At 56.0% G+C, this 18,628-nt stretch overlaps 1 protein-coding gene and 1 pseudogene across 1 annotated transcript; one reads left to right on the forward strand and one right to left on the reverse strand.

The window, feature by feature from the left end:
• Window positions 1-7,043: 7,043 nt before the first annotated feature.
• On the reverse strand, window positions 7,044-12,511 carry LOC107510257. The gene is made up of 6 exons (XM_016143588.2): window positions 12,474-12,511; window positions 12,201-12,318; window positions 11,079-11,302; window positions 9,635-9,766; window positions 9,086-9,164; window positions 7,044-8,389 (listed from the first exon to the last, which is right to left on the reverse strand). Exons 1-6 carry the CDS (start codon window positions 12,509-12,511, stop codon window positions 8,177-8,179), a joined length of 804 nt encoding a protein of 267 aa, XP_015999074.2. The 3' UTR covers window positions 7,044-8,176.
• Window positions 10,676-10,794, forward strand: LOC118604741 (annotated as a pseudogene).
• Window positions 12,512-18,628: the final 6,117 nt, after the last annotated feature.

Below are 18,628 nucleotides of genomic sequence, written 5' to 3' on the forward strand. Positions count from 1 at the left end.
GCAAGGGTCACCGGGCCTCTCCATCCCTCTCACTGGTCGTGCAAGCGGCCTGAATCCTCCGTGGGAAGCCAAGGCGGCATCTCTCCTTCCGACTCCAGGTAGCTCTTAGCACTCCCCCTGAAGTGGTGATGAGCCGAGGGGCCAGGCAGGAATGGGTGCATTTCATGGAACATGCATTTCGAGATTTCTGGGGAGAATCTTTCCCCAACTTCCAGCTCCCTTCACTGTGGTTCACTCCCTTCCCTGTCCAAAGTCCTTCCAAACGACTTGGATCTTTCCTCCTCTGCCCTCGGCCTGCTTCTTCTCAATCTGTCACTTATAGTGACTTTGCTCACTAGTACCCTCCAAGCGTCCCCTCTCCGAATCTAGCCGACTCCTTTCCACGCTTAGTTTGCAAACACGTCTGACCCAATCCCTGCCTGCAAGTCCCTATTTCTCCCAGGGGCACCAGAGAGCCCGGGGCTCACAGGTGCAGTGAGTGATCTAGTGTGCACGGTGTTGGGTGCCCAAGGGGAACGCCAGAGACCTCGGTCTCCCCAGGACTGGCAGCTCGGATGGCTCCCCGGGCAGAAATAACCTGGGCCCGCTGCCCTTTCCTTCTCAAGAGTGACTCAGCAAGAAGCTGGCAGATAGAAACACAGAGCTAGACCCGGATCTTGCAGAGGGGATAATGGGCAAGTTCATGGCCTTAGTCGGCGTATGGAGAGAAACAGGCTAACCATAGTGCTGGGCGCTGAAAAGATGCCCAACCTCACTTAGAATAAGAGAAGTCAAATGGAATCTGCACCCAGACACCATTCTCCACCAGGCAGATTGGCAGAGGTTAAAGGTTTGACAACTCCCTGCGCTGGCAAGGGCGGCGACAGGCATGCTCATGTTTTGCTTAGCAGCACTATAAACCCACAGAGCCTCCACGGAGGGCAATTTGGCAACACCGACCAGAGGCACGCATTCTCTGACCCGGCAGCTCCACTTCTAGAAATGCGACGCCCAGCTGTGCGCACGCGTTCGCGAAAGGACCCAGGCGGCGTTGTTCCTAAGAACAACAAGGAATCGGCGGTGCCCTTCACTTGGGACACTTACGATACGGCCGGTGGCAGGCGTGGAGAATTAGAACCGGGGACGCGCGGCTACGGAAATGGCGTCCCAGAGACTCTGCAAAGCGGGCAAGCGCAGCGAAGCAGGAGCAAGACGGCGGTGCAGCCGGCCGCGTCTCCGCGAAGCCTCTGGATGCAGACGGGAGAAACTGGTGCCGTCGGTCGCGGAGGAGCACGGATCTTCATTACGCGCTTTGTTGCAGCGCCACAGTTCGAACCGTGCGAACATCTTCGCTATTGAGAAAGCAGGCGCGGTTTAAAACAGGCGCACTGGCCCTGCGCCGGGGCGGGGACCGGCGCCCGCCGCGAGGGACCGGCAGGCTCCAGGACGGCACGAGCCGGAATGGGGAGACCGTGCCGTCCGACGCCCGCGCGGCGCGTCGCATCGTACCAAGGGCTGCCCCCGTGTCGCCACGCTGGACCCTCAGGACGGGCCCTGCTGTTCCTTCAGATGAAGAAAGGGATGCTCAGAGAGGTGGAGCGATTTCTTGGAAGCCACACAGCAAACGGTTGACCCAGGTCCTCTGGGTCCCTTTCCCGTACGTGCCTTTTGCTACGTCCCCCTGTGGCTGGAGAGTCCTGGGGGCTCAGGTCACTACCGTCCCCGTGTTCACGTAGAACATGATCCAGGCTGCCGCGCACATTGGTTCGGGCCCCAGCGGTGACGTCGGGGGACGGCGTCAAATCTGGGGTCAGCTGCATCCTTTCTGGGTGGCTTCGGAGAAGCTGCTTATTGGGCCAACTCAGTCGCTGCACCCGGAAAGCAAGAACAATAACAGCACCCACCTCGAGGGTCCTCGTGAGAATTAAATGAGCTAAATGCCCAGAAAACAGGCGCCTAGGAGCACAAACAGGCCCAGCCTCCCGAAGCCTGAAGTCACTCTCTGGGGGGGGGGGTCCCCTCTGAGAGCGGCCCACTTCCCAGGGATCCAGCACAAATCCAAAAGAAAAGCGTTTGGCGTCCACTCCGGTGACCGTCCGGCCCCGTCGGCCAGCATTCTCTCTGACACGTTTTTTCTCCTTATCCCGTCTCCTTCTCTTATTTCCGCTCTGCCTTCCCTTCCCGCTTCTGCCCCGGCTCCCGGCAGCCTGAAGCGCAGACCCGAGATTCCGCAGAGCCATCCGGGCCAGCCTGGTGGCAGGGAAAGACACACGTGGCCCTCGCAGGAGGAGCCCAGTTCTGCCCCTTCCCACTCCGAGCCCCAACTCAGCTAAAACAGCCAAGATTCGTTTTCCTTGGAAATTACAATGAACCAGAGGTAAACAAGGAAGGGGAAAAGGCAAACGCTTGCCAGTTTTCCTCTCTCCCCACGAAGCAGGTTTGCACCAGCTTTCGGCTGGATGCCATCCTCTTTTTCGTAATGAAAGTTTACGTCTCGCTCATACGGTGACCTAGAGGTGGGAGGCTGTGGCTGTCATGGTGGCTCTAGGTCCACTGCACTGCCATTTGCTAAGACATCCTAGCCGCACGGCTGTGGCTGACCTTTCTGTGGGGCTGTCTCTAGGCCTTTATGCCGTTTTCCAGTTTTACAGCCCAACGTGCCTTTTTTTTGCAAACTTTAAAGGGGTCTCTTTCACGGGAGTGCAAGTCTCCGTCAAATAAAAGGTAACTTTGCATTAAAAAAATAAGGGTACTCACTCTAGACAGACAAATTAGGAAATGACAGTCTATGACAAAGGAGGCAGCCCTTCGGTGGGGTGGGGCGGAGGAGTGGCTAGGGGAACCGTATTTTGCATGAAAAAAAAAAAATAGGTATCCTTTCTTCCGCATGGACAGGACACACGGTTCGGTGGGTGGAGTGAGCAACTCTCCACAGTGTCTGGAGATGGGCGGTCCGGGGCCAAGACGCCAGCACGGCTCTCTTCCGGTTCAAAGCAGGTGCCTCTGGCCTCACGTGGCGGAAGGGGGAAACGTCCTTTAAAGGAAGAAAATATTGACAAGAAGAACTCATTCGAGTCTTAGTTCAGTCTCCCCTTCCCTGTCCGTATTTTATTTTTTAAGTTAAATAACGGTGAAACTGACTTTTTTTTTTTTTTTTTTGGCAAGGAGATTTGTGTAACCCACGGCAAGACACGGAACAGTTCCACTGCCCCAAAACCCTCCCTCAAACTTCCCTTTGGGGGGCCATGCCCTTCCCACACCCCTGGCCCCTGCCCGGGGACCGCTGATAGGCTCTCTGTCACTGCAGTCTGCGGTATGTAGCCCTTCGATCGGCTCTTCTCACTCAGGGTAAGGCCTTCGAGAGTCGTTTCGATGGTCGCATGCACCGATAATTTGCTCCTTTCAGACCGGGTAGCATTCCGTTGCATGGGTGTACCATACTCTGCTTAATTCATTCATTCGCTGAAGTGTATTTGGGTTGTCTCCAGTTTTTGGTGAGTATGAATAGAGCTGCTATAAACATTTGTACACAGGCTTTTGCGTAAACAAAATTTTTCATTTTTATAGAGCAGTTCTAATGGGAGGCAATTTTGCCCTCCAGGCCACATTTGGCAACGTCTGGAGACATTTCTGATTGTCAGGAGCAGGGGCTGCTACCAATATCTCGTGGGCAGAGGGCAGGGTCGCTGCTAAACATCCTAACATGCACAGGACAGCCCCCACCCCGGTGACCAACACCACTCAGAGGCCTTGGAGGGACCTCCGCCCCAGGTCACCTCATTAGCATAAACTCCGGTGTGATCAGAGGGCTTGTTACAAAGAAGGAATGACATTCTTATCACTTAGGCAATTATAAGGGTTTTAGGAGCTCTGTGCCTGAAACGGGACAAAGACAAAGTGTATTTTTTTCTCATACCACAACGCGTAGACTTATGACGCCGCAACTTTCTTTGTCGTAGGTAGGACTTCGATCCTCAGACCAGACTTTGGGTAGGTTGTAAGGGAGAGAGAGATGCTGCTTTTACAGAAAATTCAAAACAGCTATTCACTTGCTTCTTGGGTGACCAGATTGTATTTTGCCAGAGGAATATGAAGAATGCAAATTTGCTTTCTTTTATTCACACAGAGTCAGTGTTTGTATAAAGAGTCACAGACTAAAGAATGCTCTCCACTAGCTTGCGAGACCAAGCTGTATTCAATCTTTGTCAGCAAAACGGTCACAACACTTCTGACTTATCCCGCGAGATAGTACATACCCGTTTTAAAACGTGTTTTTCATCAGGCCAAATCACTTGCCAGAAATTTCACGTGTACGTTTTTCCACAGGTGGAGTGGGAATTCATCTTGTCTCCTTCTGGGATCGTTGGGTCTGAATCCATCGCCCTCCAGTTCTCTGGTTTCCAGAACAGACGAGGCTGTGGCCCAATGCCAAAGCCAAGAGCAGAGTAGAAGTGGGGGTCCCGCGGGTTCTGTGGGTCCCTCCAGTACCCTCTCCCCCCCGGCCTCCTTCCGGGGCCTGAAGACCTCGCTGACCTTCCACCCCTCCACTCCCGGCCCCTCTATTCTCGCTGCTGGACTCGGGGCAAACGATTCGCCATCCTCGGGCCACATTCGTTTTGCCCGTGAACTGGCGTCTATGCCGCTGACCCGCGCATCTCATGGAACCGTTGCGAGACTCACGGAAATGTCTGGGAAGCTACAGCCCACACTGGCTCCTCCAGGGAATGGGATGGGGGGAAGTAGAAAACAGGGGCATGGAGACATCTTCATCTTCAAAACTCTGATTTTGTTTAAAAATTTTTAAGAAGTGTGAATTCCTTTTGTGGGTAAAAAAAAAAAAAAGTCTGTGATGCTCACAGTGAGTAAATGCGTTAATGAATAATGCACTTTGCCATCTCCAAAAAGTTTCCAGCCCTGCTAAGCTGCAGGTTACTCTTCTGTGCATGCGTATGGGCGGCGGGGGGAGGGGCGGGGGTTGGTCACTCGGCCCATCGTGGACACTTTCAGTCTGAGGGAGCCAGTGAGATCAGCTAAGATGCGGACCTGGGTTCCAGCGCGGGCAGGAGAAAAGGCGGGCTCCACGTCAGCTCTGAGCAGGGCTCTGTCCTCTTTCCTCTGAGCCCCCAGGTATGTGACATATGGTCCCTTCTGGCTTTCTGGCCAGACGCGCTGGCGGGGCAGGAGCTGTGGTGCCAAGGGGAGAGAGATGCTGTAGAACAGAATGGAGTCAGCACCGAATGCATTTACAAAATCAATCCTTGAGGCAGCAGCCGGGACAGGGAGGAGGCTGGGCGTCCGAGGCCACCCTCCCGAGGAGCCAGCTTGCAGCCGGGGGTTCTGGGCATGCTGATGGCTCAGCAGGCACTGAAGCCAGCCTGGGCTGACTGAGTTCATTGCCCCAGGGGCTGGCACACCGTCCCTGGGCGGCAAGGAGCAATGCGGCTGTGTGCACTTGTGTTTATTTGCTGTTTGAAACCCCTTGCAAGGGTGTGGGCGCTGATGTCCCCATGTGGCTGGCTGGAGTCTGCCCAGGACAAGCCGTCCCTCGCTCACAGCCCCTCCTGGGTCTGGGAAAGTAGCTGGGGACGCAGTTCATGGAGAACCCAGGATGCACCAGGAGCAAAGAAAGGGAACACAGAGGAGACCACTTCTGTCCCTAAAGTGGGAGGTCCCCATGGACTGGGGCAAAGGGACAGGAGGCAGGTCCCCAGGACGTCTCCCTGGGAGGGGGAGAGAGGCAGGGGTGGCAGAGAGCCCAGGCCTCTCCAGCTAGTGGCATAAACCAGTCGCTTTAATAGCTGAGCTCAAGTTACAGTGGCACTGGCCTCTCAGGGACACACCTGAGGGACACACCTCTGCCCCAGGCGCTGCAAGTCATTTTGGGGTGTGAGGGGAATTCTTTGGGAACTGGATGGCCTACGAGACTTAGGAGGCCTGGGGGCCATAGGGACAGAGGGAACTGGTGGCTGCAGCTGCTCAGTGGCCAGTGAGACTCGGGGTGGGGGTGGGGGACACCCCGGCCCCTGGATGAGCATCGCGTCAGAGCCACCTGCTTTCGTCCTAGAGGAGCCCGGCCTGGCAGCTCGGCAGAGACCTGACCCCAACAGACTGTCCCTTACTCAAAACACAAATCCCTTCCTCCTCCACCAGCCCAAGCAGAAGCCCAGACAGAAACCGCCTCGCGCAGCCTGAAAACATCCCTAACTCGGGGGTCGGCGGTGTCTGTAAAGGGCCAGAGAGCAAAGGTTTCTCACTTCCTGGGTGGTGGTCTCCATCCCCACTACTCAGCTCCGCCATCGCCATCGCCACGGTAGTGAGAAACGGGCAGACGGCAGGTCAACAAATGGGCGTGGCTGTGTCCCAGAACAATTTTACAGAGAGCCCGAATCGTTCTGCGGAGCTTCGCTCGCGGAGCCCTGCCGGGGTGGATGTGAGCAGCTGGTAGGACGGGCCCTCCTCCCTGACCTCCTCCGGACCTGCAGGAGCCAGCCCAGGTCCCCCAGGCCTGGCCGGCCACCACTGCAGAGAGGAGGAGGGTTTGTGTGGAGGAGGAGGAAGCAGGTGTTTGCTGAGCTGAACACCCCCCTCCACCCCGTTACTCACTCCGCCTTTGCCCAATGTAATTAAACCCCAACAGATACCTCCCAGGTGACCATGTTTGTGGCCTCTTAGAGATGAACAAGGAATGATCCCTCTTAGCAGGTATGTGAGTCTAGAGAACAGGCTGGAAGCCTGGGGACGGGCCATGGGGCCCCCACCGGGGCGCAGGAGCAGAGATATTTTTATACTTGTCCACGTCACCTAGAGCTTAGGGTCCGGCTACAGTGGGAAAACCCGGGTTCAGGTCTCAGATCTGCTGTCACGAACTGAATGACCTTGGGCGAGTTCCTTAATCTCTCCAGAGCTTTAATTTCCTTGTTATACAAAATGGAGATAAAAATAGTACTTGGTTCCCGGAGCCTCGAGGTTTAGATCAGGGGAAGCATTTAATGCAACAGGTAACATAAACCTGGCCTTGCCCGTGACCGTCTGCACCTTCCCAGGGTCAGACCCATGCTAGAAACTGCGGAATCAGATCTCATTTAATACTCACAACAACCCTGCGAGGCAGGTCTTATTATCCCCATGTTACAAGCCCAGGCTCGGAGACACAACGCCTCGCCCCAGGGCACACAGATCTGCTATAGTCAACAAGGAAGCCGGGAGAAAAGGACGGGACTGGACAGGAAGCTTGGGGCCTCCGCAGACGAAAGGGCAGAGGGGCAGCCCCGCTGGAATGACTGTGTTTCCGCTTTTCAGAGAGGAAGACGGCAGTCACCTGAGCCACCGTGAGCTGAGCCGGGGGCCCGTCTCATGCACACCTGCGAGCTTTGCCTGAAAACGCTGACCGTCCGGGGTGGAAAGGTTTTCTGGGCGTTGCTGGGTGAACGTTCCATGCTGCCACGTGCCGGGTTCAACGATGCCTCGAAGATGTGACTTTAGTGGGAAAGAGGGTCTTCACAGATATGATTCAGGGCAGGATTGAGGTGAGATTACCCTGGATTAAGATGGCCCTAAATAAACGACAGCGCTCCTAGGAGGACTGGAAAAGGGTGCATGGCGACTTAGAGAAGAAGGCCGTGTGGAGCTGGGGGCCGAGGCCGGAGGGGCGACTCTGTCAGCCAAGGGCTGCAGACACCAGCGGCTGGAGACAGGCCTGGAACGGACCCTCCCTCTGGGCCCTCAGAAGAAATCAACCTAGCCGACACCTCGATCTCAGACTTCTGGCCTCCAGAACCGTGAGACGATAAATCTCTGTTATTTGAAGACACCAGTGTGTGACGATGGGTTACGGCAGCCGCAGGAAACTCATACAGCACGCGTGAACTTTCGAGGGTGGTTCCCGGTGACCCTGGAGCCCAGGGCACACTCCGAGGGCCCCCAGGCACACTACGGGATGAGAGAGGGGTCAGGGGAAGGACACGGGAAGGGAAGATCAGCCGGTGGGTCAGGGCCCTTGGGAAAGCGAGGCCGTGGGGGGCACTTTTAAAGGAAGTTGCTGCTGGGAGCAAGGAACGGGGTAACAGGGCGGCCGGCCAGACGAGGCTCTGTCTCCTTTACGCCTGAGAACTGCGAATGCACGGGCCGGCGACAAGCTCGTTGTTAAAGGGAGCGAGCCGAGTCGCCGCGGGGACTGTTTCGGCAGCTGCCTCCCGCCTCAGATCCGGCTTTGCGCCCGCACAGCTGTCTCGCGGCCACCACCCCCACGAAGCCATCCAGCCGCTTGGTCAGAGCCGTGGTCAGGATGTGCGAGGGAGGCTAGGCTGGACGGTGGCCACGTACAGGCCTCCATGTCATGGGCCTGACCTTGGCGGCTTGGGGTCTGTGCCAGGCCCCGTTCCCATTGTTCGGGGCGAGCCAGCAGCAGCGCCTGGGTGATGAGGGAGGGGACTAAGGCTGCCCGTGGCTTTTCTGTTGAGGGGTTTCTTCCTGTCCCCACACTTCTGCCAAAGCCAGGCCCCCTCATGTTGTCATAGCAACAGCCCTTCTAAGCTGGGCAGCTCAGGATCCCGAGAAGTGGGACCTGTCCCTTGTTCTGGGTGGTAGCTTGCCTCCAAAGGCGGTGGCCATCAGTTCTTGTCTTCCCTGTGCATACACGCCCCTGCCGCATACAAAGGCAGGGTCCAGCCCTCCACCCCCTTGTATCCAGGCTGCCTTGCAGCTCTTTGGCCAACAGAGTGTGGCTGAAATGACGCTGACCTGGCCCTTGAGAGCACTGGCCATTTCTACCTGCTCTGGGAGCCCTGAGCCGCCATCTCGGACAGCCATCCCAGTCAGGTGACCACAGCCTCAGGGGCTCTCTGATGGCACCTGTCTAGACGCCCTGCCCCCAGCGCTGAGAAGAACTGGCCAGCTCAGCCCCATCGAGAGATAAAAATGCATTCTCTTGTTCAGCACTGAATTTGGGGGTAGTTTGTTTACACAGCCCTCAAGGACAGGAATGCTCTGAAAGATTCCTCCCTTCACGTCCCCCCTAGTCTTACCCACTGGCTACTTTGGGGCAGGAAGGACTCCCCCCCACCACCACCAAAGCTCCAAAGTCCACAATCCCTCATTGATGATTTACCCAATGGTCTCCATGGTAACGGGTCCTGCTTACGGGGCAGAGTTGTTGGGAGGTGCTCCTTCTGCGTTTGGCAGGAAACCTTTACATTAAAGTCAACGAGTATCTGCAAAGCAGCCGGGATGTTTGTGGCACTCTGGGCAACTCGGAGAGACACACAATGCCTTTTATTTGAAGAGTCTTAACTAAGCACTCCAACCTATCGAAGTTCCTTTCACCTGTGACAACCATGAAAGGTAGATGGGCAGGCACGGTGCCTTTTGTTATAGAACAGGAAACTACATAAGACCACACTAATAGGAGTGGCAGAGCCAGAGCTGGAAGCCAGGTCACCTGGCTACCTGTCCACAGGCCTCCCTCACACTGCACCCTATCGTCCTGGGTAGCAGTTTGGGGCTGGGTCAGGCCCGTTTTCCCAGGTAGAAGGAACAAAGAATCGGGGAGGAGAAACTGACCACGGGCGGTATGTGTCGTAATTATGAGCTCTGAAGTCACCTTCCTGGGTTTAGGTGCGGCTCTGGCCTTAGTTGTAATAACTTGGCAACTACTTACTTTGCTGAGCCCGAGTCCACTTCTGCGAACGGAGCTGCAGAGAGGCCTCGTGCCTCCAGGGGGAGGGGCAGGTTTTTGTGACCGCCTTGAATGATAGAGCACGGTGGAGGTGACCCTCGGTGATTCAGGAAGCTAGATCACAAAATGCAAGCTCCCTTCGCTCTCCATGAAGGGGTCTGATCCCCGCCCCCCTCCCCCACCCCGCACAGCCATGCTGTGAGGAAGCCCAACTAGCCCACATGGGGAAGCCACACGGGAAGGCCCGAGGCCACATGAAGAGGAAAGATGTCTGTCCAGCCCCCCAGCTGCCTCCGTTCTAGGTGGTTCCAGCACCATCCACTGTGGGACTGCAACTGAATGAAAGTCGGGGAGCCAGAACCGTCCAGCCGAGCCTTTCCCGAATCCTCACCCAAAGAAACCACGAGAGACAAGAAAACAGTGATTGCTATTTGAAGTTACTAAGTTTTGGGTCCTTGGTTGCACGGTGATAGACAACCGGAACAAGTTGTTTTTTTTTTGGGGGGGTAGTGTATCGAATATTGTCTCTCCCCCCCAAAAAAAAGATATGTTCACCTGGAACCTCAGAATACGACCTTTGAGAAGAAGTGTCTCTGCAGATGTAATTAAGATAAGGACCTTGAGATGAGACCATCTCAGATTAAGGTGGCCCTGCATCCAATGACAAGTGTCCTTATAAGAGACAGAAGACACAGAGACAACAGGGGAAAAGGCCACGTGACGGTGACAGAGGCAGAGATGGGGTGATGCGATCGCAAGCCCAGGCAAGCATCCTTTGCCAGGGAGCTCCGAGGGGGCACGGCTTCGCTGTCGCCTTGCTTTTGAACTTCTAGCCTCCCGAACTCAGAGGGAGCGAATGTCTATCGATTTAAGCCACTAAGTTTGTAGCGATTTGCTATGGCAGCCCCAGGAAACCAAAACGGGGCCGGAGGCAGCTCAGGAACAGTTGCTATCATGACGGTGACTGTCTCGTAGGGCTCCAGAATCAGATGCGGAAATCTGACAAACGGAAGTACGCCTCAGGTCTACGGCCACGCCACCCTGAACAAGCCCGATCCCGTCTGACCTCGGAAGCCAAGCAGGGTCGAGCCTGGTTAGCACTTGGATGGGAGACCACCTAGGATGACCAGGTGCTATAGCCGTTTAAAAAAAAAAAAAAAAAAAAAAAGGCTTCCTCTGGGGAACCAGAGGACAGAAGTTCTGTGATCAGGACTTCCTGGACAATGAACAATGCCCGCCTGCCGCAGCTAGAGCCAGGCCCAGCCCAGCCAGCAGGGCTGGACGCGGAGGGGACGGGCTTGCCACCGGCTCTCTCTCCGTCTCTTATGCGAACAGAAAAGCTCACATAAAACAAAAACAAGCAAACATATAAACGACAAACAACAGGTCAGGGCTTTCCATGTCCGGATCCTAGAGTTCAGGTTACCTCCCTCTAGTCCTCTCATTTCGACGATTTTGGAGAGCGTGGCCAAAAATCCTTTCCCGAACGACCTTGTGCGGACTTGGAACTAAATGCGTAACCGAAATACGCCGCCTCACACAAGCACGGACACCTGCGTGCACCGGGCATTCAGAAAGGGGCTCTAGGCCTTTGTGAGCCCCGCTTCTCCTCCTGGAAGTGTACTTGCCTTCTAATGAAACTTGTTTGGACTGCAAAAAAAAAAGGGGGGGGCGGGGAAGAGAGGGAGGGGAGGCTGAAACTTCAGCATGGACGGGGCCAGATGGGCCGCGTAAAGGAGAGAAGGCTGAGGATGGGCGGCAGGAGGGGGTGCTGGAGAGGGAGGCTAAGCGCGCCCGCTGATGGCTGTTCCGCAGGAATGGGGTCCCGGAACTGCCACTGATCTTAGACACAATAGGATTTTCGAGCTCGAGCCATCGATTCAAATGGAAAACGTGGGGTGGATAAGACATGTCTGCAGGCCGAGCTGGGCCTGAGAGCTGTTCGTGACATCTACCTTTGTGACCGTCTCGCTTGGCCTGGCGCCACAGGGGGCTTCCCCGTCTCTCCTCACACCCCTCACAGTGGTTCAGCCATGGGTTCTAGCGGGTCCGACTCCGCCTTAGAAAAGGCCTTGCATCTGACTTCTCTTCTGCACCCTCACTGCCTAGAGCTCCCTGTCCTTTCGCCTGGATCCCACGAGGCGACCCCCTCAGGGGCCAGGTCAGGGCCTCCACTCCTCCTGCCTCCTTCCATTGGCCCCTTTCAGAAGCCATATTGGGCTACGCACTGCTTTCTGCACCCGAGACCCCATAGCCTCCACGTCTCCTTTCACGCCCTTCCCTCTGCTCAGAATTCCTTTCCCTCCCGCCTCTGAATTCCTACCCATGACTCTGAATCTCACTCTTTTCTCCTCCTCTTCTGGATTCTCCCACCCCCATCCCCAGCTCACATGGGGCCCCTTGCCTTCATTCCATGGCACTTCGTGTACCTCTTTTATAATTGCTATCACCTTGAATCTCAGTGACTAGTTGACATTCATCTCGCTGATTAGATTGTGGGTGTCTGGGGGGGGAGGGGCCAGGAGCCGGTTTCCTTCGTACCTCGTACCTGGCACGTTGGGAGTACTCGGTAGGGATCCGAGGAGGCGGACCCGGCAGATGCAGAAGCCAAGGTGGGAAGGGACGAAGGAACTTGCTGGAGGTCACCCAGCTCCTTGAAGGCAGAGCTGGGACCGGAAACCACCTCCTAAAGGCGTGTCTTGGGCACACAGGGCCGAGTGGCTGGCTTGGCTGAGGAGCCAGCGAGCACCAGGAACAAGGGAAACTGAGCGGTGTGTCCTGGGGGGGGGGGGCACTAGGACTCTTCCAAGGGACAACTCACAGAGGAATGGTGGCTTCATAGGCAGTCCAATGAGACATTTCTGCACCAGACTCAGCCTCGGGGCCAGGGCCTGTCCAAGGAGGAATCTGATAGGGACAAATTCTGTGGCCAGAATCCAGAATCTACTGGAAACCATGAGGAAACGGGAGACAGCAAGCAGCCTGGGCTTGGGGAAACAGCCGAGAGACATCAAGGACTTACAGTGACTTAAAGAACGGAGCTGCCATCAACGATGACAATAGCATCGACTGGGCTGGCCATTCTGACCATCGGGCCCCGCTGTTTCTGCTGGCGCTGCCTGGGTCCCCGAGTTACTCCAGCCTCTCTGAGTAGAATCTGAAATGCAGCTTACAGACGGCTGCAGGAGCAGAGGAGCCGAGACATAACATACATAACTGATACATAATATACATAACAGTCCCCGGCACATAGTAAATGTCAGTTACTGTTATTCCATGGGTGGGAAAACAGCTCGAGAGAGGCGAAGGGGTGTCTCCAAGGCTACGGCTAATTACTCCACAGTCGAGCTGACCTAACTGGCTCGGCACAGTGCTCCTGATCTAACGGAATGACGTCACTCCTGTCGCCCCCTTCACACACGCAGACCCCCTCCCCCCACCTTGGGGCCCACACAACAGCTGGCTGTGCACACCGTGCTAGGGGTGGTGGTGACAGCCAGTCAGACTGTGGCCCGAGCCCTGGGGCGAGAAGCCCTCAGCCCCTGCGGACGGACGGGTGTTAAGACAGGCATGAAGGACAGGTAGCAGCAGGCTGGGCACCCCCTGAGGGGGCTTTTCGGGATCACAGCTCATCGCCAGAGCGGGTCAAGGACAGGGAACGAGCCAGGCCAGGGGAGCAGGACAACTGTTTTGAAACGTAATCCGGCATTAGCACGAAAGGGCTGCCGGGAGGAAGTCCGGGCTGCGGGGGCTACTTCTGTTTAAGCAGATCGGAGCGACCTTGCACACGCAGAGGCCCCGGGCCCACTCCCCTCTCTGCTCCGCGTCTCTGACAGCAGGACGCAGCGGTGAGCGGGAAATGGTCACACCGAGTCCGGCGATGCAAAAAAGGGCAGAAGTAAGAAAAGGCGGTAGCATTTGAATTTTACCTTTGAATGAGCAACATCACCTATGAAAATCGGATGCAAAGAACCCGCAGGTGCGCTAGTCGCTTTCTCAGGATGCCTCGCAGCCAGGTGTAGCCCCGGTAAAACCCGAGGGAAGGATACTGGGTGTGGTTTTTCCTAAGCTGTCACTGAAGAGCGACAGAACATGCCATCCCGAAATACGCCTCTTTAGCATAAGGATGATTTTGAGCTGATTATTTTGAGAAACAGCCTACTCAGGAGAAGCTCTGAAGACAGTCAATTCCGCTTTTGTGAGGGAAATTTACATCTATAAAGGAAACTTCCCTTTGTAAGGTCTCTCTACACCAGTAAGAGGATGGATGTAAATCACGAGAATCTTATCTAAGGTAGACACTGACGTATATCTATCTGCATAACAAATCTTACTCTTAATTACCATACATTTCCCGGTCACCCCCCTAGTGCTGGCCTCCCCACACCTTTCCGTCCTGCTGTCTTTAGCCGAAGGTGGTATTTAGGTCTGAATTCGAAGCCACTTCTTTTAATTACTCATTTTCCCCTGGGTTTCTTATGTATACATGAGGTATATATGTTAACAAACATGTTTTCCGCTTATTAATGTGTCTTTTGTTACAGACCCCAGCAGAAAAGTTACAAGGGTAGAGGAAAAATTATCCTTCTGCCCTCCATCAACTTGACCCGGGCCCCGTATCCGGATTCCAAGGCCCTCCCACCACGAGCTTTTTCTCTAGCAGTCTAGAAAGAGGAGTTTGGGCGTAAAGAGCCTGGGACAGACACCAACAGGAAATAATTCAGTGACGTCCTCTGACCTGACCTCCATCCTTGGGGCCGGCTGACACTTTCTTCCTGGGAACCTCACCTTGCATGCGACAGGCACAGATCCCTAGCCTTCAAACCACGTGAGTCCAGCCAATGCTTCTCACTGCGAGGCTGCCATCACCCGCCCCTGCCAAGGACTCCATGCTCTAACTTACTCACCTACTTGTCACCCCATCGAAACCCAATCCCAGGAGTGCCGTCCATTTAAACAGAGCGATCACCCACCCTCCGGTCAACTCCAGCTCCTCAGTCCACAGTTCTGTCCATCGCTTGAGCCTCTTGCGAAGCACCTGCTGGTATATCACAAGAGATTTGTATTACAGTACCAGACACAACTGTCACCGAGAGGGCTCGTTCAACTATAGCATCTGGGTGGGGTCAGACATCGACAGTGATGATGATGAACTCCTGGCCATCGTGAGAGTGGTTAGCGTAGAACCCTGAGGAACCTTGCCCCAAACGGGATGATTTCCAGACAGGGCCGGAAAACACCTGGGAAAGGGGCAGGAGGGCGAGACAAAGGGGGAGAAGCCTGACAGTCACTTCCTACGATCCCTTCAACACAGGGGCGGGGGTGGGGTGGGTGTGGGGAGGAACAGAGAAAGCTCGTGGTTTGGGCAACATTTCCTTTGTGGATCCGCTCCGAGTTTGCTCACTCTGGCTCCACCCTTAAGCCCATCCCCCAAAGTCCTCCATTCCTGGAGAAGCAGGGAACTTGCCCACTGGCCGTGACGACAGAATCCTTCCTGGCGCATCCAGGTCCTCTGTGCGTTGCCTCTGCTGCTTCTTCCTCTCCCCGAAGCTGACTTGGACAATTCTCCCTTTTCACCTCGTCTCGCTGGTTCTCGAGGTCAGCGTGCATTATTCATCGCGTTGGTGGTGGGGCGGGGTGGGGGCTATGTGGATTCCATAAAACAGACCGTTAGGCTTCTTGGCTAGAGACACAGGTTCAAGAGTCCGCAGTGGGACCCAGCAATCTCTTTTTTAAGCAAACACCACAACCCATTCTGAAGCTGTGCACGGAGTATGAGAAAGCCTGAGCGAGTACCATCTTCTCCATCCTTTTTGCAAGTTGCTTTGTCCCTACACAGATCGGGCAGTGCAGGGAGATGAGCCTGGGGCCAGACGGTCCCCAATCACTGGGCACTCCGGCCAGGGGCTCTCGGATCTAATGGTTTCACGTAATCTCTACAACAACCACGCAAAGCCTCGATTACTACCCCATTTTACAGAGGAGTGAGTTCTGTGCTCCTCTCAGCTCTAAAACTATAGGAAGTCAGAAGAGCAGGCTTAACCCTTACGTCCATCACCCTGTGACCTTCCACACACAGGCTCTCTTCCCATCCTGGCCTTGTTCCCACATGAAGACAGTAAAGCCAGCCCCATCATTCGGGTAACCCCAGCTGAGGGCCCTCCAGAACCAGGCTAACCACGGGGCTCCACTGTGTTGTAAGGTGGGTTTCATTATGACTCTCATCTTTTGTCACCTAAACTCAGTCTTGACCCTTTATTGCTTACATCGCAGAATCAGGGCACGCAGTCTCATTTTTAAAAGAAAGGAAAAAAAGCTCCCAGAGGACGCACATCACAGCGTTTCACTGGAGGGACTGTGCCGGCATGCCTGCGAACGGGTTAATGTAGCAGGGCGAGGATGAGGACGACCGTAAGACCAGAGGGAAAGGACTATGGGCCGCCTGAGTGACAGCGGGAATGAAGGCTGTTGCATCAGAGGCTGAAGTATAGACCGTTTATGGCCAGGTCCCACTTTAGCATAACCACAGCTGCCATTAAGACCCTCAGATACACCATCGGCGGTTCTGAACTTCGCGTAATGACTGAACTCTGCCTTATCATCAGAGCGGAGAAGAACAGCGCGGAAACCAAAGGGACTGACATGTCAGCTGCTGCCCGACGTCCCGGGGCTCAGCACGCTCCCAGAATAGCACGGCTAGGTTCCCGGCAGCCTTGGGCTGCTCCGCAGCTGGGCTTCCGGAGAGGGAGCGGAGGAGCCGGGGCCCCAAGCGACGCAGGCAACAGTTGGGACGGACACTGCCCAGAAGCCAGCTGGGCGGCCCTGCCCTGCTGGAGGCGCCATCTCTGGCTCTCCCGTGGCCCCCTGGCTCTGCCCCTATCACCTGGGCGTCCAGGCTGAGTTGGAGAGTCAGGGGCACTCTCCAATCCCAGGTGAGGAGCTGGGTCTTCTGAATGCTGTCAAGTGAACGATGTCGGTGGCTGTCAAGGGTGGCGAAGAGCCCAGGGGTCCTGAAGGGAGGGCAGGCTGCAGTGCGCAGAGAGGGCGTGACCTTAGGGGTCAGGGGCCACCGGAACTGGACTGGAGAAGGGAGAAGGGGCAGAGAGGGAGACGCACAGCCCTGCCAATCAGGACACGCGGTGCCGTCGGGGGCTGGCATATGGAGCTGGGAGCAGGGAGGGTAGCTGAGAAGGGAGGCCGCCTGCTTGACGTCGGGTCTGCTCTGTTGCCAACGTCCTGTTGCTCAGGTGTGTGCAGGTCCCTCATCTATTTACTCCCTTGCAAGAATTTACTGAGGCCCTACTGTGGGCACGTCCCCAAGGGAACGCAGAGATGGGTCAGGCAGACGTCTTTCCCTCAAAGAGCTTATGCTCTGGCTGGGGACACAAACAAACGGAAAGGGGCATCCTGGGTCGAGCGGCAACATGAGTAAAGCCACAGGAAGGCACCTGTGGCGGCCTGACTCAGAGCTGACGCCTCAGGCTGGACTGGCCACTTCCTGTGGGGAAGAGGAGGGAGGCGAGGCTGGAGCCCAGGCTGGGTGTGGGCTGCAGAGGCCCCGAACGCTGGCCCGGGGAGTTTGGTCTTTTCACTTCAAGGGAGTAGGCGCCGGGGAAGATGCTGTGAGCAGAGTGTCGGGTGAAGGCAGGCAATGTCCCACAATGCCTGAGGGTTTCGGGGTGACTGGAGGTGCTGGGGAGTGATAGGAAGCCTTCAAGCAGGGGTTAACAGTTTGGGGACATGTAGCTGCTGGGGTGAGGCAGAAAGTACACCCGCCCTGGAATGTTCTCCTATCTGCGGTAAGACTTTACCTGAGGGTAAGAGGGGCCTAAAACTGCAGTTTTGCACATTTCCTTTTTGCTTGCGGAAGGGAAAGGTGGGTCGAAGGGCCTGAATTCTGGACCCTGAACTTTGACCCTGATTCCTAGATTCAATCGGTCTGTGGGTGGAGGCCGTCCAGTCCTGGGCAGCTCATACATCCAGTGCTTTCTTCCTCAGGGGCTTGGTCAGTGGCCACCAAACCACGGACAGGGAGGGGGAGGACAGGGAGAGGCAGATTTTATGACCGCTGCGGAGGGTCCAGCATCAGGTGGCACTCCAGTGGGCTCTGCCCCGGGCCACTTCCGGGTGCATTTCCAGAGGGATCATCCACGGGCAGCCAGTTGCGGTGGTTGAATGTTTAACTCGCCTGCGCCCCGCCGCCGGCTTCCTGCTTCTTAAGGGGCCACGCTGGTGCCTGGCTCCTCTCAGAAAACCAGGTGGCACCTGCTGCTTCCAGCAGGCAATTCCATGAGCCCAAGCGAAAGGACACAGAGCCAGACGCTGCAGCCCGGCCGTAACCAGTTCACACAGAGGCCGGGGGCAGGCAGAGGGCAAATGCAAAATCTGTTTACCGGTGGATGGCGGGGCACCCGGGCACCCAGTGCAAGATTCCAGGTACCTCCCTCTCAGGGAGCCAAGAGCCCCACCCTCAGCTCAGCACGAACTATTCTCGCTCCACTGGGGCCAGACCTTAAAACCAGGGGCTCTCCGCCCCCTGGGAAAGGGGTAGTCGGCCTCCCACTCCCTGGAGGAGGAAATGGCTCCTGAAGGAGATTCTTCAAGTCGAAACTCCGGCACTCCGGGGCCCCAAGCACAGCCCCTACCTGGGCTCCGAATGCAGGGTTCTGCCAGCCCAGGGCGGGGAGCTTCTTCAGCAGACACTGGGCCTAGCCTGCTCCCGTGGAAGGCCTGGCACTCGCGGGCAGGGTTTACAAGGCCCCTGGGGCGAGGAGGGAGGTCAGCCGTGGGCCATCCTCCAGGGGCTGTATCTCAACTCTTGCTGCTATTGTCGAGACCACAGAATAAAGGATTTGCCACGTGCCAAGCTCTGGGCTAGATGCCAGGGAGTCCAAAATGTGAGGCATGGCCCTGCTCTTGAGAAGGACACAGTCTGATTGGGGAGACAATAATTCAGAAAGCTGATTAAGGTACACC

Source organism: Rousettus aegyptiacus, unplaced genomic scaffold (assembly GCF_014176215.1).
Source record: "Rousettus aegyptiacus isolate mRouAeg1 unplaced genomic scaffold, mRouAeg1.p scaffold_m13_p_6, whole genome shotgun sequence".
Lineage (NCBI taxonomy): Eukaryota > Metazoa > Chordata > Mammalia > Chiroptera > Pteropodidae > Rousettus > Rousettus aegyptiacus.